At 42.7% G+C, this 24,952-nt stretch overlaps 1 protein-coding gene across 3 annotated transcripts in view; it reads right to left on the bottom strand.

Moving 5' to 3' along the window:
• Positions 1-24,952, bottom strand: part of hip1 (huntingtin interacting protein 1) — a 45,470-nt gene that overhangs the window by 5,992 nt on the left and 14,526 nt on the right. For 2 of the 3 annotated variants that reach the window (XM_034604465.1, XM_034604467.1), the window contains exons 2-26: positions 18,612-18,675; positions 17,391-17,533; positions 17,213-17,269; positions 16,363-16,443; positions 15,442-15,518; positions 14,763-14,824; positions 12,922-13,062; positions 12,651-12,708; positions 12,287-12,362; positions 11,534-11,677; positions 10,718-10,815; positions 9,954-10,026; positions 9,651-9,834; positions 9,010-9,098; positions 8,454-8,570; positions 8,038-8,139; positions 5,923-5,925; positions 5,286-5,480; positions 4,983-5,130; positions 4,734-4,820; positions 4,119-4,226; positions 3,207-3,343; positions 2,944-3,054; positions 2,709-2,767; positions 548-641 (exon numbers count right to left, since the gene is read on the bottom strand). In XM_034604465.1, the coding sequence (XP_034460356.1) occupies positions 548-641; positions 2,709-2,767; positions 2,944-3,054; positions 3,207-3,343; positions 4,119-4,226; positions 4,734-4,820; positions 4,983-5,130; positions 5,286-5,480; positions 5,923-5,925; positions 8,038-8,139; positions 8,454-8,570; positions 9,010-9,098; positions 9,651-9,834; positions 9,954-10,026; positions 10,718-10,815; positions 11,534-11,677; positions 12,287-12,362; positions 12,651-12,708; positions 12,922-13,062; positions 14,763-14,824; positions 15,442-15,518; positions 16,363-16,443; positions 17,213-17,269; positions 17,391-17,533; positions 18,612-18,675 (2,508 nt within the window). The remainder of the gene's footprint in view (positions 1-547; positions 642-2,708; positions 2,768-2,943; positions 3,055-3,206; positions 3,344-4,118; positions 4,227-4,733; positions 4,821-4,982; positions 5,131-5,285; positions 5,481-5,922; positions 5,926-8,037; positions 8,140-8,453; positions 8,571-9,009; positions 9,099-9,650; positions 9,835-9,953; positions 10,027-10,717; positions 10,816-11,533; positions 11,678-12,286; positions 12,363-12,650; positions 12,709-12,921; positions 13,063-14,762; positions 14,825-15,441; positions 15,519-16,362; positions 16,444-17,212; positions 17,270-17,390; positions 17,534-18,611; positions 18,676-24,952) is intronic. The other variant, XM_034604466.1, reaches the window with a different exon arrangement.

Raw genomic sequence — 24,952 nt, 5'->3', positions numbered from 1 at the left:
CTGAGAGCTCCTTAAAAAAAAAAATCCTCTCTGCACCTTCTCACAAAATTTCCACTTCCTAAAACTGCTATAAAACACTATATATATATATTAATACATTTTTTTGACTTTCAATCACTTATTTTGTTTTCAAAAATGAGTAATTTTCCATATACTAGATGTTAATGAGATCCTGGCACATGTCACTGATTAGCAACAACACTGACTTTCATGCATGATGACACTTCAAAAAAACTTAAACTGCTATAAAACACTATAGATATTAATATTATTTTTCACTTTTAATTACTTAATTTTTTATACCAGCATCAGTCCTGATCAGACCCTGTGATAAATACAGGATTTCAAATAAAGATCTCTTGGATCATGCAACAGACACTCGATGCATACAACAGACCAGAAGTCTCTATCTGTAAAGTTTGAAATGTAGTGTAGAATCGTCGTTTAAGACTAAGTTTGCAAATGTCACCTTATAATCAAAGAAATCATGCAGATGATTCAAAATCTGATGAGAAAACTGTTAAAAGTCACATAAAGGAGAACTCACCCTTCCGCTCTCCACGATGTCCCTTTGCAGGTTTTTGGAAGAAACGACGAGCTCCTTGATCGCCTGCATCAGTTCTGTGCACGAGGCCAAGATCCTGCAGGGGGCGACAGAGCAGAGCACACAAGCGTTGAAACTCCTCTGTAGCTGCTGCTGATGCTGATATCTCCATTTCATACTGGGACGCAGAACGTCCTCAAGTCTGTGGTGCTTTAAATATCTTGCACGCAAGGTTTGTAGCCTCTCAAAATAACAACAGAACAAACATGGAGCTGCTTCATTTAAAAAAAAGAATTAGATCAAAACTGAAAGTGATCAGCCTCCCCACTGTCTCCACACAGTCTAGTTATAACAGGACCGATGCACCACTGACCTAAATACTCAAGGTAGTAATGCAGCTGCAGCAGCTTAGTTTAGTTTCTTTTCAGAATTATCTCTCCCAGCAGGTATTGAGAAAACAACACTTTACATTAATAACTAGATCAGAGGCAGAGATGAGAAAGAGCAGTGCTGGTTAATTGGCTTAATACAACAAAAACACACGGGCGTAATGAGCTATACACCAGTTTCTCTGTGTCTTTGTGGTTTGAAAATGAAAGGATGCAACACTAATGACTAGATATGCTCATTGCTCGAGGTTCACAAAGCTGCTCAGAGAGAAATATAAACCCTACAGAGTGATTCATGTAGCACTGGATGGTTGAGTCCAGATTCATGTGCATTCAACAAATGACTCTGATGGTCAGGTTTGGAGCAAAGAACCAAGTTTCTGTCCAATTATGTCATCAAGAGGTTCCTGGAGCTGTTAACAGCACGTTGTGAAGAAACACATTTAGTGCCAGACATTGAGGACTTGCCAACATGTTCAGTGGAGATGCTCCAGGGAAACGTTTTCAGACATTAACTCGAAAGTGGCTCTGGGTATTTTCAGGACTTTGCATTTCACATACGAAGAATGCAGCAGGAGATTGTCTGAGTCAGACGCGTTCACAATGGAGACACTGCCAATCTTTGTCAGTGTCTCCCACGTGTATGGCTCCTTCGTCTTTCACCCTGAGATATTTGTATTCTTTGTTTTTCAGTTTCGCGTCTGTCGTGTGTCAGAATTGTCTTTAACGCGCCCACTCGCTCACTGTTAATTCCCTGTTGTATTCTCACATGGGCTCACTCTGGCATTTTACTCGGGGGTGCTGGCTGGAAAAGTTCGGGAAAACGTCCGAAGCAACTGACTTGGATTTTAAGAAATTATCTGGACTTTCAGTGCCCGTCTGAAAAGCAGATTTACTGCAGAAACATATTTCAGGTTTGCAGACAGACATTACATTACAGGGCACATCCGCTTCAGACTTCAGTTTGCACGGCCTTTGTGGCTGAACTGATGAAATTCTCACACACTCTCACACACACACACACACACACACACACACACACACACACACACACACACACACACACACACACACACACACACACACACACACACACACACACACACACACACACACACACACACACACACACACACACACACACACCATTTGTAACAGTTGTGGGACAGTTGTAGAAATTGTGGGCTGCTCCTTTAAGACATACTGTGTTGCCTAGATACAGCAGCAGACTCATTTGGTGGCGTCATGTTTTTTCACAGGTTTGGTCTCTGAGAACCTGTTGCACTTTTGCCTCTCAGCTCATATTTGACGAGTTCCAGGTACTTTTGGCCTCGACTGTGTTCATGTATGATAGGTGGTCGCTGTACGAGCAGGCTTGCCAAGGTTGATGTGCAGCTTATGTTAATAAAGCTTTATTAAAAATACTAAACATGTGGAAACTCCAGCACCTGTGGCCTGAGGTTTTGGTTAGTGTCTGCAGCTAAGCTAACTCCACCAGGAGACACGGACACTCTGAATGCCGTCAGGGGCAATTCGAGGTTCAGTGTCTTGCACAAGGACACTTCAGCATGCAGACTGGAGGAACCGGGGATCGAACCACCGACTTTCTATTTAGTGGATGACCTGCTCTATCTCTTGATCCACAGCCGTCCTACTTCTGTATTTATCCTGATGTTTTCTCACAGAAGACAGTGGTGTGTGTTTTCCAACTTTTGAACTGAAAAGTTTTCTGTTTGTCTCCGGGGGTCAAACCCCGGAGACAAACTGCATCTTACCTCTCATTGACCTCCATCTTGATTCCTGTATCAACTGCTCGAGACTTGTTGAGCATTTCCTGTTGGAAAACACAGAGAAAAAAACACTTTGAAGTTAAAACGGTTTTAAAATGAAACAGGGGGCGATGTTTTCACACAGCACGCAAAGAACAACACGCTCACACACACAGCGAGTACATTTAAATACACATCTGCCATCAGATGAGCAAATCTAAACACACACACACTTAAGCACCTCTATCCTGGCAGCAGCTGACTCCACAGCAGCAGAAGTGGAGGACATTTCCTGCTCCACGAGATCTCCCAGCTCCCCCTGCTGCAGCTCCAAGCCCCGAGGACGCAGTTTCTGAAAACACCAGAGAGACTTGAGTTTAATATTACAGCAGAAGAACAGGACCTTTCGCTGGGATCCAGATTCTGAGGTCGTAACAGCGACATCATCATTATCATCTCAGCAACAGTGTGACCCGTGTTGTGTCTCGGCACCGGAGCACAAACCTCTGCGGTGGCCAGGATGGCCTCCAGAGCAGCCTTCAGTCTGCTGTTGTCGGCTGCAGCCAGACTGTCGCGCTGCTTCATCTGTCCCAGCAGAGCCAGAGCCTCGGCGCCACACGCCTTCACACTCTGCGACAGGGCTGACAGAGACACAGACGAGGAGGATGCATGTGTTAATTACACTCACGTTCATATGAAAGGACCATGTTGTGTCCTCTGTTAACTCCGATGTGTAGCGGTGCAACTAGTGGCTGCAGTTGTAGTGTTAATTATACTGATGTCCCCTCAGGCCAAGTGTCATCTACCAGCCGCTCTCACAGGAGGAAGAGAGGAACTCAAATTACCGTTTTTAGATGCACCGCATCCAGCTGATATGCATCAAACTGTACACAAGATTTAAAATCCTCTATTGAAATGTTTTTGTGCAGTATGGACAGAAAAGGTTCATGTCTAACCCTCTCCATCGACTTCCTGAGCTACCGCTACAGAAGCAGCTTCAGTCCGACCCAGTTTCAATTCTCTGTGTTTGTTATTTGTTGCAGTAATAAGAGAGCGTTGTTATATTTGGGCATGTTTAGTCTTCCAAAGGCTGCTAACATCTCCCAAGAGATTAGATCCTGCAAACATTACTTCTGCTTTGAATTGTGCATGTTTTGGCTGAACTTCTCCACTGAAGACTTTTAAAGGGCTGTTTCTTAGCATGATGCAAATGCTGCAGCAGGACATTCAGACTAACACAAGGTTTTACATCACTTGACCTGACAGACCTGTCAGAACATGTACATGTCTGAGCAGACTGACTCACCCACAGATTAATATCAGGAGAACTGGAGATTAAACTCTATTCATCTCCAGCTCTCTCACACACGCACGCATGCGCGCACGCACGCACGCACGCGCACACGCACAACTTACCATCAGCCTGCTCCACTGGCACCATGTGGGAGGTGGCACTGCCCTGAACGATGGTGTCTCCCACTAGGTGGCCACACTGGGTCACCACTCGCAGCAACTCAGATACATCTAGGTAGACATGAATACAAGTCAATAGAAATCTGTAAGAATTTACTGACCCACACACACACACACACACACACACACACACACACACACACACACACACACACACACACACACACACACACACACACACACACACACACACACACACACACACACACACACACACACATATATATATATATATAAAACCCTGGACCCCTTTTTTGTTTGGTTCATGTCCCATCAACGGACATGGATGAGGCAGGGTTTATGACCTTTACTGGCTTCAGTTTTGGGGAGCTGTCATCTTTATATGCAGTCTATGGTTGCACCTGCTCAGGACAGCATCATTATGTTTATATTAGAGTTTGGTGACATCCTATCTTCAACCAGTGAGTTTTAGTATCTGTGGTTGCTCGGCAAAATATATGCTTAGAAGGCACAAAAAAAAAAGCTAAAACAGCTAATTATGACCTATTTTATAATGTTTAATAAAATATAATGTGTCCCTGAAAAAGCTAAACTCACCTGTGTCGTCTGCTGTGAAGGCCTCGCTGGCTGAATGGAGTCGATCCATGCACCCTAAAGAGGCCTGACATCTGGATGCTAGATAATCTGCACAGAGAAACACAAACAGACACGATGCATTACAGCGGGAGCTAAGAGACAAACATGAGAGCATGCACACAAACCTTTCTACACACACTGCTAATTAGTGTTCTTCGGGGGCGTATGAGCTGCATTGTTCTGTGTTGTTGTAGAATTACAGCTCCTGACCTGCAGAGCTGGTGCAGCTGATGTGTGCCGGGTCGTGAATCTGAGCCAGCGAGTCCTGGATGATCTTCTCCGCCTCCTCCACAGCTCCCTGCAGACTGGACCAGCGAGCTGCGACCAGCTGACTCTCCAGCGCCTGCTCCCGGGTCTCCTGTGGATGCAAACACACACAGACGAAGGTGAACCTACGACATCATCATTTATTAAAAACGCTGGAGGGGTCTACGTGTTAAATAACTATTAATTGGACACACTGGATCTTAGTGGTTCTGTCACTTCTATCTGAGAAGAGTTCAAATTCTTCACCTTCTCATTGAGCTGATTCTGCAGGGTCTCCGCCGTCTTCACCCCGCTCTCCCTCTCTGTCGCCAGCGAGCTCGTGATCCGCTCTAGCTCCTCTCCCTGGGCCGCCAGCTCCACCTCCACCTTCGACAGGGACTGCACCAGCTCGGCCTTCTCGGACTGCAGGGCGGTCAGCTGCGTGCTGAGCACCTCGCCCGACTGCACAGAGGACATAAAAGATGGAGGGATAAAGTGAGGAACGTGACCGAGTTTGGATGGTGTCGGGGGACGATGAACAGACAGCAGGACGTGGTTGGGATAATATGCGGCTGTCAGGACATGCCAGGATGTGGTTTTGCTGCGAGTGCTCTGACCTCACAATAGAAAACATTTTATCTGCAGCCAGTGATTACAACAATACTGTCTCCATTTCAGTTTGCGGAGAGTCTCCAGAGACGGTTGGGTTTACAATCAAAGGAACTCTGGGAAGTTGTGGTTGCACAACTCAGCAATCGTTAGTTACGCCATACAGAGTGAGGTTGCATCACATTCTGTGCACTCGAGGCTTGTGAAATGAAATATTCAGACTGTTTAGGATCATCGTGTTGTAAGCAGAGTTTGGTCATGAGGTGTGTGCATGAAGAACAGGTGAGAGACTTACAGCCTGGACGCCAGCAGGTCCCACACAGACGGGGGGGGGGGGGGGGGGGGGGGGGGGAAGCAGAGAGATAAAACAAGAAACGAGAATTGTTAAGGAAGTTTTTTTTTTTAAGAGACAGGAGCTGGTGAGAGCTGGACACTGGAGACAGGAGCGATAGAACATGGGCTGGTGTGTGTGAAAAATGAGCTATTGAGATTCAGAGGGATGGAGGAGGACAGGAAAAGTGACAGAGTCGATGAGAAGTAGATATGAAAATAGAGAGAGAGGAGAGGGAACTGTGAAAGGAGAGAAAAACGAGGGGCAAAGGCAGTCACAAACACACTCTGAATATGAAGATGGAGACATCACAGCTCCCTAAACATGAAGCCAAAGTACCTGGATCGCCCCCTGGTGGCTGGCTGCAGTATCTCATAAATCATGCCTCCTCCATGTTAATGGATGTTACATGTACCAAACTAAGGCTACATCCACACTACATTTTAAAATTCCTTTTTTCAATGATGACGCACTGATGATCACCTGCATTTGCTTCCTGATTGGTTCTCATCAGACACAACTCCACCTCCAGCGATGACGGCAAAATATGTAAACACTTACTGTCCCTGATCTTATTTTTCACCAATGTTGTTCCTTGTTTGTAATATTTTCTGTACGTAAACAACAACTTCATACTCCTTATGTACATTCTATGTTCACAATCAATCAGTGAGTGAGTGTGAGCGAGGAAAATACAGGCCTCTTAAACTTAATTTCTATCATTTTTCCCCTTTAAAATATTTTTTTGTTGTGGTTATTTCTCATAGATGCATAGAATAAATCCTTAGCGTGAGAGAAAAAGAGAAATGGAGGGAGTGATGGGATGGATGATAGTTTGAAGATTAAAACATGCACAAAAACAGTTGTGTGACTGACATTGGAAAATGTTGTTTGAGTGTGGTGGAACGTTTCAGCTTGCAGCCTGCACTCGCTAATAGACGCTTGGGTGTGGTTTACCATCACAGTCAAGATCCAGGATCTGTTAAAACCTATTCTTAAAAAGTCTGACCCTGGATACAGATCTTATTATATTACTTGTGTCTAACTTTCCTCAGTTATGGTAAATGAACGGTATTTATATAGAGCTTTTCCAGTTTTATAGACCACTAGCAGCACTTTACGGTCAAATTTACCCATTCAGACGTATACAGTGCTACTATGTGCAGCACTTTTTTTCTTTCACACACCATTCATACAGTCACGGGCAATTTGGGCTTTAGTATCTAGTCAAGGACTCTGGTACGCAGACTGAAGGAGCCAGGGATTGAAGCACCAACCTTCTGGTTAGTGGACGACCCACTTTACCTCTCGGACCACACTCTCATGTAAAAGAAGTTATAAAAATGATCCTGAAAACAGATCCCAGGTAAGCCTGATTCATGTGGTGACTAATGCTTTAAAATGAGATCATCAAATAACTGATGACTAGGAAACGAGTGCTATCCTGTTACTAGATTCTATTCAGACTGTAATCCATTAGGATTATCCAGGTCTAAGGTAAAGCATTTGATTTCAGTTTCTTGTTAGTGGGACAGAATATTGAAAATGAGTTTGGTAACTTTTCAAAGGGTTTAGTTAGCAGAGGTAGGCTACATCTACACCAATAGGTTTTCATATAAAACAATCTCCGTCCACACAAACATTTCAGCTCTGTGTCAGTAATAATCTCTGCCCATACTAACACACCTGATAAGTAACATCACATGACCACTCCATACCATTCACATAGACCGGGAATGTGTGTGTTGGTGTAAACAGGAAGCAGTCGGTTGCTTAGATACAGAAAATACTATAAACAGAGTGAAGAGTACGAGGGATTCTTCGATGAGGTGAAACTGTTACTGGTGGCAATACTTTGCTTTCCCCAGCATGTGAGGTAGTTGCGTTGTCACTGATGAGAACCAATACAGACGTTTTTGTTTTTAAACTAAAACGGGTTCAGCAGCCTTTCCAAAGTTTTAGGCGCTCATGGCAGAGTAGTGTGGACGGCAGGCGTAAACGTACCAACACGTTTTAAAAAGAAAACCTAGTAGTGTGGGTGGAGTCTTTCTTGAGTAAGAAATGTGAGAGGAGAGTAACCTGTTGTGAAGAAACCATGGTGGTCTTCAGGGAGTCCAGCTCCGTGCGGCTGGACACCAGCTCTCTCTGGAGCTCCTGGAGCTGCTCCAGCTGGTCCCTCTCCTGAGCAAAGACACGTGGAGATGTCACTTCAGATAGATCACGTCAGCTCAGGTTGAAAACACTGATTTAAAACATTTCAGCAGGGATAATAAGAACACAGGAATTTTCAGAAGACTGCACAGGGGGCCCCACAAATCTAATCTGTGCCTTCCTATTTTCCTCACTATCAGACCTCTGTATACATGCACCCTACAATAATAAGGTTTGAGTCCTTCTCCACATCTTTGTTGGACCCTCAGAAAATCATTTGGCTGCAAAAGGGGTAAATCATTTTTAACGTTTGTCAGTGATAAGGACTTTCTTCTCCTCCTCACCTGTATGTCTGCAGACTCCTGAGCTGCTTTCACCTTCTCCTGCATCTCTTTCCTCACCACGTCCACCTCATCCTGTGCCGTCTGAGCCACCGTCATCTGCCGGGTCACCTCTGCGTTCTACACGTACACACACACACACAAAGCCGCAGACATGAAGAGAAAGAAAGCAAAATTATCTGATGGTCTAAGAAGAGAGATCTTAAAGGAGACATATTATGCTTTTTCACCTTTTCTAGTGTTTTATTTATTACTTCTGCAAAGTTTAAAAATTCCTGTTTCTCATCAGTAGTCCGGCTGATACTTCTGGGCAATTGGTCATGTGGCATCCTAATGCATTGTCACATTTGCATAATGCACGCCTAGTGGCTAAATTGACACGCTCCCTAAGAAAGCCAGGTAAGCAGATGCAGATATTTTCCTGAACATTAGAGCATGTGAACATTTCAAGCAATAACTTAAATTAGAATTATGAACCTAAATATGAGTATGTCTCCTTTACTCTAACTTGGAAGCTGAAGGTTTTATTAAGCAGGTGAGAGTCAGGTATCTTTCTCACCTTCCTCAACAGGTCTGCATGACTCTGAACCAGCTCTGTGTACTTCTCCTTCAGTTTGGTGTAGCGTTGCTCGTTGGCCTGAGCTTTTCCTGGTGAGACAGAGACAAACACGATTATTTGCTGCGGAAGCATCATCATCATCATCATCATCATACAGTGAATGACTTCAGCCTATGAGGAAATTGCAGATTTAGTTTTTCGTGTGACAAATATTAGATATTTAGGTACCTTCCTACCTTTCCTGGTCTTATTTTGATCAGAGAATTTCTCTAGTGATTTTATATTTTAGTTGCACAGAAAGTAATTTGGATTATGTCTGTTCTAAGTGTGTTCAAGCACACGATAAAACACATATACCTTTCCAAAGTGGGTTTTCCTCACTACAATAAGATTAGCAACCACGTTTGCCACAACTTTTTAATATCTACAGTCAACACCTTTCAGCACCTTAGCAATTCTTTGATCCATATATCCAAGAGACACACAATAAGGGGCTAAAATATAAAACCATGCATGTTAGAAGTGCTTGTTTTCTCAAAGATATTGAAATAATGTCCCTGTTGTGTATAAGGGTCTATGGTGGAACATGCTCCTCTGTAATATAGCACCAGTGAGAGCTTATTTAACTGCAAGATATTTACTCTCTATCTCCGTCAGGCTTCGCTGCTCCTTCTCCGTGTCCTCTCTGACCCTCCTCAGGTCGTCCAGCTCGGCCTTCAGGAACTCGCACTCCCCCAGAGCCTGCAGCCTCAGGTGGCTCTGCTCGGCCAGCTCCGCCTCCAGCTCGCTGACACGCCCCCTCAGCACCTGACACAACCGACCGCTCTGGAGATGGAAGGAAAGGAGAGGGAGAAGTAAAGATGATTCACTTCTGCAGAGTCTGTGTGATGTTTTAGGATTTGCAACAAGGTGTAAAAAGGAAAGAGGGTTCTTCGATTCTTCACCTCCACTCTGAAAGACTCCAGCTCGTCTTTGAGGGCCTGGATCTCCCTCGTCAACTGTTCAATCAGACGATCTCTGATGGACACAAACAACATATCTCTAATTGATCCAATACATAAATAAACAGCTGAATCGACAAACTGTATAAATCAATGGTGACTGCCATCATAGGCTCATATTCTTTACTAACTTTTTAGGTCTTTTTTAACCCAGGTTTTACAGTTAATATGATCAAATAAAATATCCACAGATATCTGTGCTGTACATTCCAACTTAGAGAAGATAAACGTTTTTAGATATTCCTTATTGTATATATGTGTATATGTTTTGAGAGCGTGCACATGACATACTACGAACTAACTGGTCCTCAGTCTGAATATTTTCCACAAAGACGCCTAAAATAGGTCTGTGTCCACTTTAAAGTTCACACAGACGTAATGTTAAGACCATATATGAGGGAATGTTTGTTGTAATTTGGGTTAAAGAGGTCGAGCACAGGGAGGCTAATGATTTTAGTGATAATAAATTCAATAGCATTTGGGGTTTTCTAACCGGCGTACTAAGTGACCAGAGTCTGATTATGAACCGGGCCTTTAAATTTTTTGGTGCAAATGTGACATTTTGTTTTAGATTTCTTTATTAATTACTTATAGTGCAATACCTTTATTAACTTATTTTGCTTCTTGTAGATTCACATATCACCATGGCAGTTAAATAATCTTTATAAAAAAGATCAATCTTGAAATGATGTTGTGGAGAACCTTACTTGTCGTCTTTGCGCATCCCGTTCTGACTGTTGAAGTTGAACGGGTCTATGGCCGCCGAGGTGCCAAACAAGTCGTCAAACTTTGTCTCCACGGCAACCTGAAGGTTTAAAATAAGAATGTTAAAGGAAAACATATGAAAATCAAGTTAAATATAGTCATAAAAATCACACTGGTACCATTTTTGGAGTTGAGCTTTAATTAGTAGTTAGCCTGGCTTATAATTTGGGTATTGATTTACATACTTTGATTATGCAGTTTCTAGGAAACATAGTCATTAACTTAAATCCATCATAGTTCTATAGAGCAGGACTAGTTTGGATTTACAGCTAAAAACAACATTTAATATCCATTACACCAAAAGTGCTCATGCTCAGTCTGTGATCCAGGTGTTCTGCAGCTGGATTGTGGATCCAACATGGATCTCATTATAAGATTATTATATCCAATATCATAAGAAGACTAAAATATTTGTTATTTTTCCCTGAGTGCCCTTCAAAATGCAGCTATTTGGAAGTCAATATAATAAACATGATGACATGCGAATACAAACCAGATGTTTAGAGTAGTTTTACCAATAATCTAAGAAATAAGTGGTTTCATGTGGGAGTTTCAGTGAAGCAGGTTATTTCCTGATTTATCTCATCCTCTTTCCCTGTTTGTGTCCAAAGCTGATGTTTTCATTGAGGGAATTTCAGGAGAGAATACATTTCTGATGATTGATCACACGTCGCACTCCGTAAGACGAGGACAGTTTCAGAAGCGATGCACAGCGTTAAAGATGGCACCATTCAGGGACACTCGTCTTGTGTAGTTACCGGCAGTGAGGGGACATCTGTGTCCACCAGGTCGTCCGTCTCCACCATGTGCTCCGACTCGGGGGATGACGACTCAGCGGGGATCACGACCACGGGACTGATGTGCTCCGACAGAGCTGACGCGCGCAGGAAGTTGGGAGGGTTCTGCAAGGATCAGAAGGCAGAAGTCTGATCAGTATGTATTGTCAAATGTTTTACTGTATCCATTGTGAACAACAAAAAAGCTGTTGCATTTAATTATCCAATTTAGATTATTTAATTATGTCAATATATGCTGCATATGTTTGACAGGGATTAAAACTGGAAATCTACAGTTTGGATTTTTGGGGGTTGATGCTGATATTAGAATATATTAACGATATATCGGCTGATATATACTATATACTAAATGTAATAGACCTGATAATTTACAGTTTAACCATAAACTTTAGTATAAATAACTATAAATAAATATAAATCTTTTCTGTAATTTTTATTCTGTAAAATATGAGTTTTCATATCAGCAAACATGAACATGTATACTGATATGTTGTTCAAATGCTCAGTGTCCCTTTATACTTCTGTTTTACAGCTAAATTACCCTTGAAGAATGAAGACTTTGTAAATGACCTGTGTTTAAAGAAAAACCATCAGAGCATTTTGTTAAGAAATGATTTCAATTGTAAAACAGAAACCTGACATAATGTTTCTGTCATGGGTCGACTCTGGGCTTAGGTGAGGTTAAATGTGAGAATTAGTGACGGCCGTCCTCACCTCAGGCAACTGTGGGATCTGAATCAGCCTCTTGAAATACTGCAAGTTACTGGAGCGATAGAACAGACTCTTTAACCTGGAACAGAGAGAGAGAGAGAGAGAGAGAGAGAGAGAGAGAGAGAGAGAGAGAGAGAGAGAGAGGAGAAGAAAAAGAGGAGTGGTGAGAGAATCAGAGAGAGGGCAGAGGGAGCAGAAGACGTTTAACATTGAAAATTCATTAAACATGGTGCTAAGAGCTCAGTCTGCTGGGTCACACTCGGTCAGAGAGCACAGTGCTGTGACTGACTGTGTGTGTGTGTGTGTGTGTGTGTGTGTGTGTGTGTGTGTGTGTGTGTGTGTGTGTGTGTGTGTGTGAACGTCTTACTTTTTAAACTGTTCCTGGAAGCGATCTCTGTGGCCCTGGAGAGTGTCTGCTGGAAGGCCTGGAGGTGAACACAAACACAAACACATCAGTCCTCGGCCCTGCAAACTGCTTATATATATATATTGTGGTATTTATACATGAATATGTCAAAGAGAAAGCTAATTCAACTACCTAATAAATCTTATTAGTTCATCCTTGAGTCAAATTGATTGGTGTGTGTGTGTGTGTGTGTGTGTGTGTGTGTGTGTGTGTGTGTGTGTGAGAGACTCACAAGAGTGCAGCTTAAACAGCAGCTTCACGGTGTAGTCATACAGGTGGCTGGAGTCCAGGATGACTTGGATGAGGGGAGCCAGGCGACACTGACCTGCTGCCGTCACCGACACCGATCGGGACATGTCAAGAGAGCTGAACACTGGGAAAGGAGAGAGAGAGAGAGAGAGAGAGAGAGAGAGAGAGAGAGAGAGAGAGAGAGAGAGAGAGAGAGAGAGAGAGAGAGAGAGAGAGAGAGAGAGAGACACACACACACAGGGCAGATCAATAGATGTATTCACATGATCTATATCTACACATACAGACTCGTGTGAGATGGTCAGGTACAGTTATAAACACAGCAGGAGCTGCCGTACTCCCACACATACACATATCAGGGATTATTGATGCAAACACAAAGGCCCTGTTCACACCTGGTGTTAACATCCATCCTGAGAGATTTAATCACAAGTGGACAGTTCAAAGTTCTACCCACTCTGAGTATAGAGATGTGTCCGATGGAAGTGTGTTTGTGTGTGCGTGTGTGAGTGTGTGAAGCGTAAAAATGTATTTGACTCATTGTGAAACTACAGCGGGTCAGAGAGGACGTTAGTTGAGAAGCGGTCCATTATATATGACCCAGGACGTGGTCACATGCGTCCTGAGATCCGATCACTTGGACCACGTTTGGTGGTCTGAGCGATCGGATCTCTGGACGTATTCAAAACGCATTGTGATTGACCACATGTGATTGGATCACTCAGGACAGGTGTTAATACCAGGTCCGAACGAGGTCAAAGAGATATTCATGCATGAGGCTCATCAATCCCAACTTTTTCATTAATCAATCAGCTTGAGCTGCTCTCTGATCACTTCCCTGCATCGGGCAACTAGACCTGACTAATGAAGTATGTGAAAGCAACACACAGCTCAAAAGGCAGGTTTATGTGTAGGCGGAAAAAAATGGAGCAGCAACGTGAAACACTAACACGCTTGTTAGCGACTCTGCCTCCATCGTTACACCCCGCTTTCATTTCCCTGCTTTGCTGCCTCACAGCATCTCCAGAGCCAGAGCCTGTGTGTGCGCTGCAGAGGTGTGGTTTCCTGCACAGCTTAACACACACAGACACACACACATGAACACACAGTCACACCTCAGGCCTGGAATCTTTACTCTCAGATGACGTGATGCTTTTAAAATACCCCAGACCGGGGGAGGAAGCTGACAGCAGCCTTGAGAAGGGTGTGATTTAACAGACCCATGTGCAGTGGATTTTTTTGGGGGTATGAAGTCAAAAATTGGTCATAGAAAATATTAAACTCGGGATACATGGAGTAAAAGTTGCTTATTTTGTCCTGGACACAAATGCAGAGATACAACTTTGGTCAGTATCTCCATTTCTCTAGAAAGAGGAAAGAAGGAGGAGGAGGGAGAGATAATATCATCATTAGGAGGCAGAATGAAGGGCATGATAAATAGAGTCCACAATGCAATTTCCTGCCCCTTCCTTTTTTAAAGGGGTGTGTGCAGCATTTACAGCTTTTCTTCTGAGCTCCTGGGTCACATCCTAGCCGTCTATTTTTAGCTTCAGGCGTACTTTAAGAGACATTAACCCGCAATGACTCACCCAGACAACAACAGGGGAGAGGACAGTGTGTGACCACTCACAGGCTCGCAGCACTCAGACGAGGAGGAGCTGTGATGGTACTGATGATAACATCAGTCCACATCCGTCTGTCACGGTGTTTGTCTCTGTGGGAAACAGCTCAGACTGTGGCTGCCGCTCTGTCAATGGTGTGAACATGTGTGTGGGTGTGTGTCTGTACATCGTCACTGGTCTGCCGCAGACATGAATAACTTACCACTGAGGAAAAGGTTGAGCTCACACTCCAGGTAGTCAAACATCTCTACGGTCAACTGAAAGCTAGAGAGAGACAGAGAGATTACACTTTTATGATGCTATTAGTAAAACACACATACACACATACACAAACAAACACAGTTGTGTCTCAGTGACTTCAGAGGACATTAGTTGACCGTAATGAGGACACTCATTGGCATAATGCATTCCCTAACCTTAACCATCAAAACTAAATGCCTAACCTAAACCTAACCATAACCCAATCTTAAACCTGAACCCAACCCTAAAATCAAGTCTTCACCCTCAAACAGCCTTTTGAAAGTGGGACAGAAAGTGAGGACCAGACAAAATGTCCTCACTTTCTGAAAATGTCCTCAATCTGTAAGGTCTAGGCTGAAAATGGTCGTCACAAAAATATAAGTACAAATACACACACAAACATTGTCTTGTTTATGCAGTTTTTTTCTGTTAATCATTCTCAGATGAGTTTTCTCCTGTTTCTTGTTGGTGCACATCAGAACAGCTCAGGCAGATTAAAGTTTGATCAAATCTCTAATCTAAAGTCTTTCTCTAAACATTAGTTTTATAACAATACAGAGTTCCTTCCTGTGTTCTCACTGTCTGAGTCACCTTCTGTCCCATTCTCCTTAACAATACCAGCAGCAGCTCGCCACACTCACAAGTTGTTCACGTCGTTCTCTCCCGCCTCGTCAAGCTGTCTGTTTGACATCTGCAGGTTGCCAGGGAAACGAGGGTTCTGAAAGGGAAGAGACACGAGAGGAGGCTTTAACATCATTTCTCACACAGCTCAGCTCTACAGCTACTTCTCTGCACAGGTAGAAGACAGTGGATTATTTAGGGTTTTTTACAGCCGTCAACAAACATGGTATATGGTATATAATTCATGCATCTCGATGACCTTGATGCAATTTGTTGTGGATCTATATATAAATCTGGATCTTGTGAATTTAAATGTGTTTTCATAAAAGGTACTGTTGGGCCTTGGGCGGAGGTACGTGCTCTTTTTAGATTTCTTTGCAGGTTTAAAGATAATATATACCACAGACGACAGAAGCCGATTGTTGATTAACTGACCTTAATGAAGTGTGTAATGAAAGAGTTTTTATTATTTCTGTCCCTGTGAGCTCAGGAGGTGTTTTATTTGATGTACAGAGCCTACGGATCAAACTGGATGGTGATATGTAAGAATATATTGCAACAAATTTGGCAAATACTGACAACAGAGATGTGAAATATAAGTAGATCAGAGGGTTAATACTCCACAAGTGTCACATTTCACTTTGGAGATTCTCCAGTTGCGCCCTACCCTCGGGGTAGGAATTACCTTCCAGCAATAACTAACCACATCGTCCTGTGATCGCATCAACACTGGTCCCCGAGCCACTGTGCTCAGCTGTCTCATAAAAAGGCCATATTACAGATTCTTGAGAGGCCATTAGTGTAAAAGCCAGAATTCTCTATGAACCCCCCCCCCCCCCAAAGAGACCCGCTGGCACTAAAAGGAGCGTCTGAGACAAAGATAATGAGTGGCGAGGGAGGGAGACTGGCGCTGGGTTTTATAAGCTGGGCCGCCGACTCACTTTGATGTGAAACTCCATTTTGGTGATGAGCAGTTTGAGGTAGATGCTGCAGAGCTTCCCGTAGCCTTCGCTCAGGTGACCCTGGGGGAGGAGAGGGCGACAGAGAGACGTTAAGAGAAAGATGAGGAGAGACGTGATCAAAGCCAGAAAAAAGTATTTCCTCCTCCCTTGCAGGGAAGAAAGTGATTGGCTATTTGCAGCCAAGGAACACTCTCTTACTGCACAGGCAATAGATACGGTGTGAAAACAATCATTCTGAGAGTGTGAACAAAGTTGAACATCCCCAAATATTCGGCCAATTGCCTCTCACTTCCTTTTTTTCTCTCGAGCCTGGGAGGAGATGACACACAGGAAAGAGGCCGTAGCCTCCGTCAAAGGGACCAAACTTCCTGTATCCTCCTGCCTCTTGACATTAGCAAAAACTGAGTCATGAAAAAAAAGGAGCATCGAGGCTTCCGCCCGAGTCACTGCTGCTAATCAAAACAGTAAATATAATCCATGAGCTGAGTGATCGCTCAATTGAGAAAAACTCTCCTCTATTTCTAGCGGTGTAACAGTCAATGTAGCTCTGTGTATTAAAAAAAAAAACTTTCTCAGGTTCTGACTAAAAGTAACAGGTTCACTGAAAAACAGAAGGTGATTTTAGCTTTGATCATCACTGAGGTAGACGATTTAAAAATAGTACTCATGCGGGGGTTGAGATGAATATCAGTGAGCAGGACAGGTAATATTAAAAATAGCCCACTTGACTAAATGTTGCCCCAGCGGAGAGGCAGAAGGTCGTATTCCTCAGACTGAAGCTTCATGCTGCGATGTCACTAGATGAATATCAAAATCTGTGTGTTCTTACCCACATCCTGCTCATATCTGTTAAATCAGCCTTGTTCCTCATGGAGTCCTTAATCACCTGCAGGGACGACAGCAGACACAGAGCGCAGGGGAGAAGAATTAGAAAAACTAAATAGATCCGATGAAGTATATTTGACTAGATGATGATTCTGTTTTCTGGTTTTGCCGTCGTTACGTACGTTTGGATGTCCGTCTCGCAGCAGCTTGTGGAAGACGTGGCAGAACTTCCAGCAGAGCACCGCGTTGCTGGAGAGAGGGAGCCGGTTGATGGCTGCCCAGAATGTGTGGGCGCCTTTTTCATGATGGGTCCCCAAGATGCAGGGTGAGAGCGGCAGTCAAGGATCAAAGGGTCAAAGTGCACGACATTGTTCTGTGGTGTTAGTCTGGATCGTGGCCGATATTACATTAAATCTAATTTTTACTTCTTTTTTTTACCGCCTCGGACCTTTCTGTGAGGCCAAATCATCTTGATGGCTCCCTAGTGGCTGGCTGCAGTATAGGTCATAGATCTTGTCTCCACCATTTAAGTAGACAGTAGAATATCAAAGTACATCTCAAATACATTTTTCTCAGTAGATGGTTTCGGACATGTAAGGTAGTTCTTTTCACACTGATGTTTGTTAAAGTGTTAATTTTTCTTGTAATTTTGGTTTTAATTAGTTATTTGATGCTGTAAAAACAGGACGAAAAGTCTTGATTGACAGCTGTGACTGAAAAAAATACGGGAACTCGATAAAACAGCTCCACACCATGATCACTACTTACTAGTTACTAGTTATTACTACATACTCTTCTTACTGCTTTCCTAGTGGTGAAGTGGCATGTTGCAGCTGAATACTGCTCACCCTTCTCTTCCAAACATGGGGTGGCTTCAGTTGTCATAAAAAGTCAAAAGTGGTTCAGTTTGTCCATTCTGGGCTACTGTAAAAAAAACATGGCGGCCTCCGTAAAGAGGACCCGCTCCAGATGTAAATATAAAGTATTTAAATATAAAGGGCTCATTCTAGTTTAAAGAAAACAACAATTCGTACAATTTAGATGATCACACACTAGTGAGAACATATAGGATTATTTTATATTCAATTTCTGCCAATAGATCCCTTTCACCTAAATCTTACACACTGAACCTTTAATATAAGTTTTAATAGCTCCATTTCTAGAATTTTATATCTCACAAAAGCTGTCTGTTCCACACATGACTAAATTAGCTCTGCAGCAGAGGCACGGGGTTACAACAAGTTTGTTGTTTTGACCTTGCACTAACATAACCCTACAGCCACAGAGGAAACACACAACCACACACAACCACACACACACACACACACACACACACACACACACACACACACACACACACACACACACACACACACACACACACACACACACAAAGAGGATATTCCTGGCATGTTTCTCTTTGACAGCGACCTCCTGTGTGTTGATGGCCTTATTGATGCTGACAGCCTGTGAAGAGGAAAAGAGGAAGAGGAGAACAGATGAGAGAAACGGAGAACACAAATCAGCACACAGCGTTTTTTTCTCATCGATTGCAGAAAAAACGTTCATGTGTAAAGTGTTCCATTTGAACACAGACAAGCATGCACACACGCTCACACACGCGCACACCTTGTATAACCACCTGGGGAATGAGAAGCAGCAGTTTTTAGTAAAGGGTGATTGACCCATTTTCTGCAGAGTTGGTATTCAAGGCAGCGCCTGAGAGGCCTGAGCTGCTTTTTAGGAGCTCGACAGCCTCAGAGGCAAACAGCTGTCTGAGACGTGTGTGCCATCACATCTCTCTTTACATGTCCCACCTGCACAATACAGCCACCAATTCAAATGAGAGAGGAGGAGGAAAAGACAATGATACGTTCATGGAAAAAGGTAAATATTCAGAGCCATTTACACCTGCACTAAAATGTGTTTTTGATGATCTGATAGAGCTCGACAACATTAAAGTACAGGTGTAAATTCCCGCAATTTTGTGATCAGATCCGACAACAAAGTCAGGGTGATGAGGAACGCACTGGGACAGTTTTGAAACGTAAATGGAACTGCTTTGTCGTTCCACATAAAACAACGATGTAGGTGGAAATAATAATCACATTCAACTGTTCCAAACCACTGACGTAGCAGCAGCTAGGCAGCTAACAGGCGTTAGCCAGTAAATACCGGACATAGCCTTGTCCTCACTCCTCTATTCAAGACACCTGTTGGTGTGTAGACCAATCAAAATGCAAGAAAACACTATAATCAGGCAGCTTCATGGATGACTACCATCTTCTTGTGCTATATGTTTTGTTGTTTTGTCTGGTGAGTTCCCTTATTTCTTACCACAAGATGATTTTCCTTTTCATATTTATAGTAAAATAAGTAGTTAAGTCTTATGAAAGGTAAATGGTCTTATCGACCAATCAAATGCTTTGAACTGTAAGTCACATTCAATCACATGGGGATTCAGTGTCTCGTCTTTACCTCCTGAGCCATAGTGACATAACTTTAGCTTATTTATCTCAAGATCTGTAAACATACTTTGATGTGTAAAAGCAGTGGAGATTAAAGGATCATTAAAAATGATCTGGATGTATCCTCTGGGGACAACCAGTCTGTACCTAATGTTACGGTAGTCCATGCAATAGATGCCAAGATGTTTTTCTCCAAACCAAAACTGTTGATCTCAGTTGCGGGAAAAGTTGGGGGATCACCACAGTCAGTGGTATTCAACTTTTTCTTTATGTCCCATCAAGGACATGTTAGGACAGCTGCATTATGAAATACTTATGAACACTGTGTTCCTGCTTTAATTTCCAGATTTGCATTGTTTCACATATCAAGCCAATTCAGATGGTTTTCAAAACGAGGTGTTTCTGTAACTGCTGGCTGACAAATCATATCACACGAGAGGAAAATCACACCATGATTATCATGATTATCACACCCCCTAAACTCAGAAACTGAGCCTGAAACACCAAACTTAAAATAATAACGACACTTAAAAACAAACACGCATTTTGTCTTATATTTTCCTGCACGGTATCATGAACTGTGAGCGTGAGGTCAGCAGAGGACGGGAGGCCTGTTTCATAATCTCACTTCCCACAGATGTCCCGAGTCGGCTCCTCCTCTTCCAGTATGTGAGCTGTCAGGACTGGAAGTTCACCGTCAGGAGGAGGAGGAAGAGGAAGAGGAGGAAGAAGAGAAGGAACGGAGGGAGGAGGCAACAGAGTCTGCTAAAATTATAAGTAAAGGCAACATCTGCAGTGTCCTTAGAGCAAACAAACAAATATGCTACACCGTGTCACAGACTAGTTTGAAGTCGAACATGTAGGAAAATCACTCAAGAATAAAAGCTCAAAACTCAAAGCAAATATGGGATTAGAGAAAAAGAATTGACTTCAAAATTCAGATCCTGTCTTCTATAGCCCAACTGTGTGATCCCCATCACATTTCAGCTTCAGCTTGTCAAACACAAGTATTGTCTTTATAAAAAAAAAAACATCTAACTTAAAGAGAGAAATTCAGTTGAAGTAATTCCCTAAAGCTGAGGGAGTGTGAGGAGCAGGAGGAATGTGGAGCTGGCTGCTGTTTCGACATCTCAGACTCTGAATTCCCTCTCGTCAAACCCATCTGTGCTCACGTACAGTATGTAACGCTGCCGAATACGAGGAGGAGACACCACAACGTGTCGTAAAAGACGGAGGGCAGACCGAGCCGCCACGCCTGAGATTTAACAGGCACAGAATTGGCTACACACGAGTTTTGGAGCTACAAGTCCAACACCTGTCCTGTTGGATCAGCTACACAAGCCGTGAGTGTGTGTGCGTCAGTACTGTAAAGGTCAAACACAGCCGGGTTCACACTGTTCTGTCCTCACTGTGCAGCAGTGAGCTGAAATAAGTCTGTTTCCTCTGACCGAGAGCAGAAAGCAAAAGGTCACCGGGTTAAAATCTGAGCATCTGCTTTCTAAGAAGTTATTTCCTCCCTGTGAATAAACTTGGCTCTGGGCTCGTCAGCACAAATCACAAGTGAGTGGACTGATAATTGGACCCAGTTTTCATCCAGGGAAATTCCTGTCAGGCCTCTGCAGTACTCCCTGCAGTCTTATCTCTACATGAACACTGTTACAGTGCAGGATGCATTGAAAAGGACAAGATGTTGACCTCAGTTTGAAATTTATTGTGAAAACAGATCTCTTGCCCAGCTCAATAGTCAAAAAATCAAGATTTTCAATGAGCTAATGACTGTATTTCAAACTGCCTGTATACAAAATAAACAGAAGGAAGTTCAGATTATTCCAGAGGACTTGTGAACAGCTGTGAGACAGAGAGAGATATTCACTTTACTTTGATTATTTAATTTGCACTTTCTGTATTTCTTTCATTTACAAGAGAATTTCATTATTTTTATCATTTCATTGACTTACATAACTTTTTAGTTTAGGTTGTGATTTTAGAGATATGATGTTTGAAAATACCAAGAAAGAAAAAGTTATATCTCTTTAGGTCATCATTTGTTCCCATAAACCAATAAAACTTAATATCTTATTGTTAAATCTCATTTAAAGTTCATTTTTTCATTTATAGTTGTTTAGAAGACATTTAAACACTTAGCATGATGTATTTTTGCAGTTAAATGCATTTGCACAAAAATATGACTTCAATCTATTCATCATTTGAGCTCCATTTCCATTGGTAGCACATACAACTACAGCTCGAGTCTCTCAGTATAAGTATTATGTATTCATACCGAAATAATAGTTTTTTCTCTTAACTTTGAGAAAGAAATTTCAAAATCAACCTCAGTAAGTATTTTTACAGTCTGTTCACATCTGGGGGAAGTGACTATTGTGTCACTTCCTGTCACTGCCCTATTTGTTAATGTCGTAACAACAAATGCTGACATTATCTCATGTTGTCATCGGTACAAGGGTCACAGGAGTTAAAATATCACAAGGCTTAAATGTTTCGACTTTTCGTATCGGCTGGTGGCAGACGTTAATGTCATTTAAAAAAAATATCAATGTCATCACTTTCACATGTTTGTGTCTTACGTCCACATAACTAAAGAGATGATTGAGAAACGCCCAGTGTGACTGGTTCCCACATGAGGATGACCCATTTAGGCCACAGTGAGACTTTGTACTTTGTGTTTGGGTTGAATAAGAGCTGCCAGCTGCCGAGCACTGGCATTAACTGAGGTGACTCGCTGGCATCAACAGCCCATTAGCTTCTTGTAGTGCGGCCACGCCACACCAGCCGATGAAGTGAAATGAAGTTGAATCAGAGTTGAGGAGTGAGTGATGATGGAGATAAAAAGTAGAGGTAGGACTCCTCCTTAGACTTCAACAGAAACCTGTGTCACTGTGTCCTCTGAGATCTTTGCTCTGCCATGCTTTCTGTTCACCCTTCCCTCTTTTTAAGGTACGCAGTAATCATAAATAACCAATCAATACTGCCCAACACAAAACTCCTCTTTGTATCTTGGTATTTACAGGAACATCTTTTTCCACCCCCTGCAGCTTTGCTTTCGAACAAAGTGTTATTGATAGTGTTGAAAGCATGTTAAGTCAGGCCTGGCAAGCCCCAATCGGCTGCTCTGTGGAAAGGGGGACATTGATATGCTGATCGTAGCCTGGCTGTGTCCACTGAAGGGCCAGCGTCGAGCACAGGGAGAGAAGAAGCATCGTCTGCCTGCTAAGTGACACAGCCTTCACCCACTGGCTCACTTCCCCCTCCTCTGCCTCGCTTTTCAGAGGACACGCTTACATGGACAACAATGTTCTGATATTAACCCCGATTGAGACAATAGTCTGGATAAGACACTGACATGTAAATGTTCTGATCATCTTCACCCAAATAAGGTCATTCTCAGAATAAGCAATAATCAAATTACTACCAATGGAGTATTATGCCCTTACTCACATTATGAATCCATGTTTGCATATGTATACCTCATTATCACATTTTAACATCCTATTGGAGTTCTCACAGACATCGATATGTACAGCAGTTCCCAACTACTTGATGACTCATGTCTTGGGTTCAAGTGTAAAAAATATTAGAAAATAATGAGGAGTTGAAACTTTTGCTAAATTAGAAAGAAAACACCCAAAAGGATAGAAGGTAGAATGGCAATCTTTTCCATTGATTATCAACTGTGGCAGCCCGCTGTATTTTAATTTGTCCTGCCACAGTTTCACCATGAACCAAAAGAGATCTCTAACTTGGTGTGTGCACTGTGCAGCACTATTTGCAGCACTTCTTGCGGTGTGCTCGCTCTCGCCACCGCATGCTCAAACTATAACAAGCTGATGCATGGTCCTGCTATGGTCCGTAACATTTTCGCCATCCAGGCAGAAAGTCAGAACTCATAGTTTCAGCTGCAGTTGTGGCAAGCAACCAACTCATGTATACATCATAATCAAAATAATGTCTTATTCAGAAAAAGGTCAATAGTCAGATTACTGGTGTCCATGTAAACCTAGTCAGTGACTCCTGTGACCGATTTGTGGAATGACAATCACATGCCTTGGGCAATATCATGTAAGTCCTAAAGATACATGCATGTCATCGCATCATGGTCACTCCATGGCAGTAGGAGAGCAAAGACAGCGCTTCTGGATATTTCTGTCTTCGCTGTGGCACAAACCCTCAGCCAGTGGTCGATCAATCACGAGAAGATGACAGTGGAAAACCTCCAAACCAGAGCGAAATGAAAGGGGGAGAGAGTGAATTCAGAAACACTTCTTCTTCCTGGATTGAAATATTCTCATGGTGAAAGAGACGGAGGAGGTATCCTTGTGTGACCCTAATGATTTAGTGTGGGAGTGGAGTGATTTATCAAATCTGTGGTAGATCTAAGTTACAGTTCTATGATTATCTGACCCCAGTCATTTTAGGAAGGAACTTGATAGACTGAGCGTTTTAGCTTCTCACTTTTATCAAATAATATTTACTTATCTGAATCTTTTTATATAGAAAGAAATATTCTGCACTTAGCATTAAATTATTTTAAGTACCAAGAGTTAAACCTTAAAGGAAAAACTTAATAGACCTTATAGACCTTCACCAACATGGTGATGAGTTTAATAAGAGCATTGTGCTACAGATGGAGTTTAACAGGGTACACCCAGTCCAGATTGTCAACCTATCGCAGGACCAACATATAGAGACAAGCAATAATTCACATTCACACCTACGCAATTTAGAGTCTACAATTAACATAGGCCCAAAACATTTCTGCATTTCTTTGGTCTGTGGGAGGAAGCTGGAGTATCTAAAGAAAACCCACTTAGACATGGGGAGAACATGTGACCGCTACAACGAAAGACTGGGACACAACTGGGATTTAAACCAGTAACCTTCTGGTAAAAGAGCTAACCATTGTATCATCATGCCATCCCATGCCATCTCCAATACATTCATTATCTGATGTTGCTGTCCATCTTGCATTTTAAGATTGTGAAGTGTGCTGGTAATTGCACATCACACTCCTATCGGACTCCATCCGTGAATAGATTATTCCAAACCAAGACCCTTTTCACAGTTTGCCTTGAGATTTTAGTTAAACTCAACAGTGGTTCAGGTGCCAAATAACGGGGGCGGGCGGCAACAGGGCTACTGCTCAGACTTGTCGAGCCACCGTGCTGTCCGGAGGGTGGAGTAAACAGCGAGAGGATGGAGGGAGGAATGAAAACAGGAAACATGCCTGTTTGTGAATGCAGCAGCACTGTAATGCTGAG

Source organism: Hippoglossus hippoglossus, chromosome 13 (genome assembly GCF_009819705.1).
Source record: "Hippoglossus hippoglossus isolate fHipHip1 chromosome 13, fHipHip1.pri, whole genome shotgun sequence".
Classification (NCBI taxonomy): domain Eukaryota; kingdom Metazoa; phylum Chordata; class Actinopteri; order Pleuronectiformes; family Pleuronectidae; genus Hippoglossus; species Hippoglossus hippoglossus.
The sequence above is the reverse complement of the archived record's forward strand: the minus strand, read 5'-3'. Positions and strand labels throughout refer to the sequence as shown.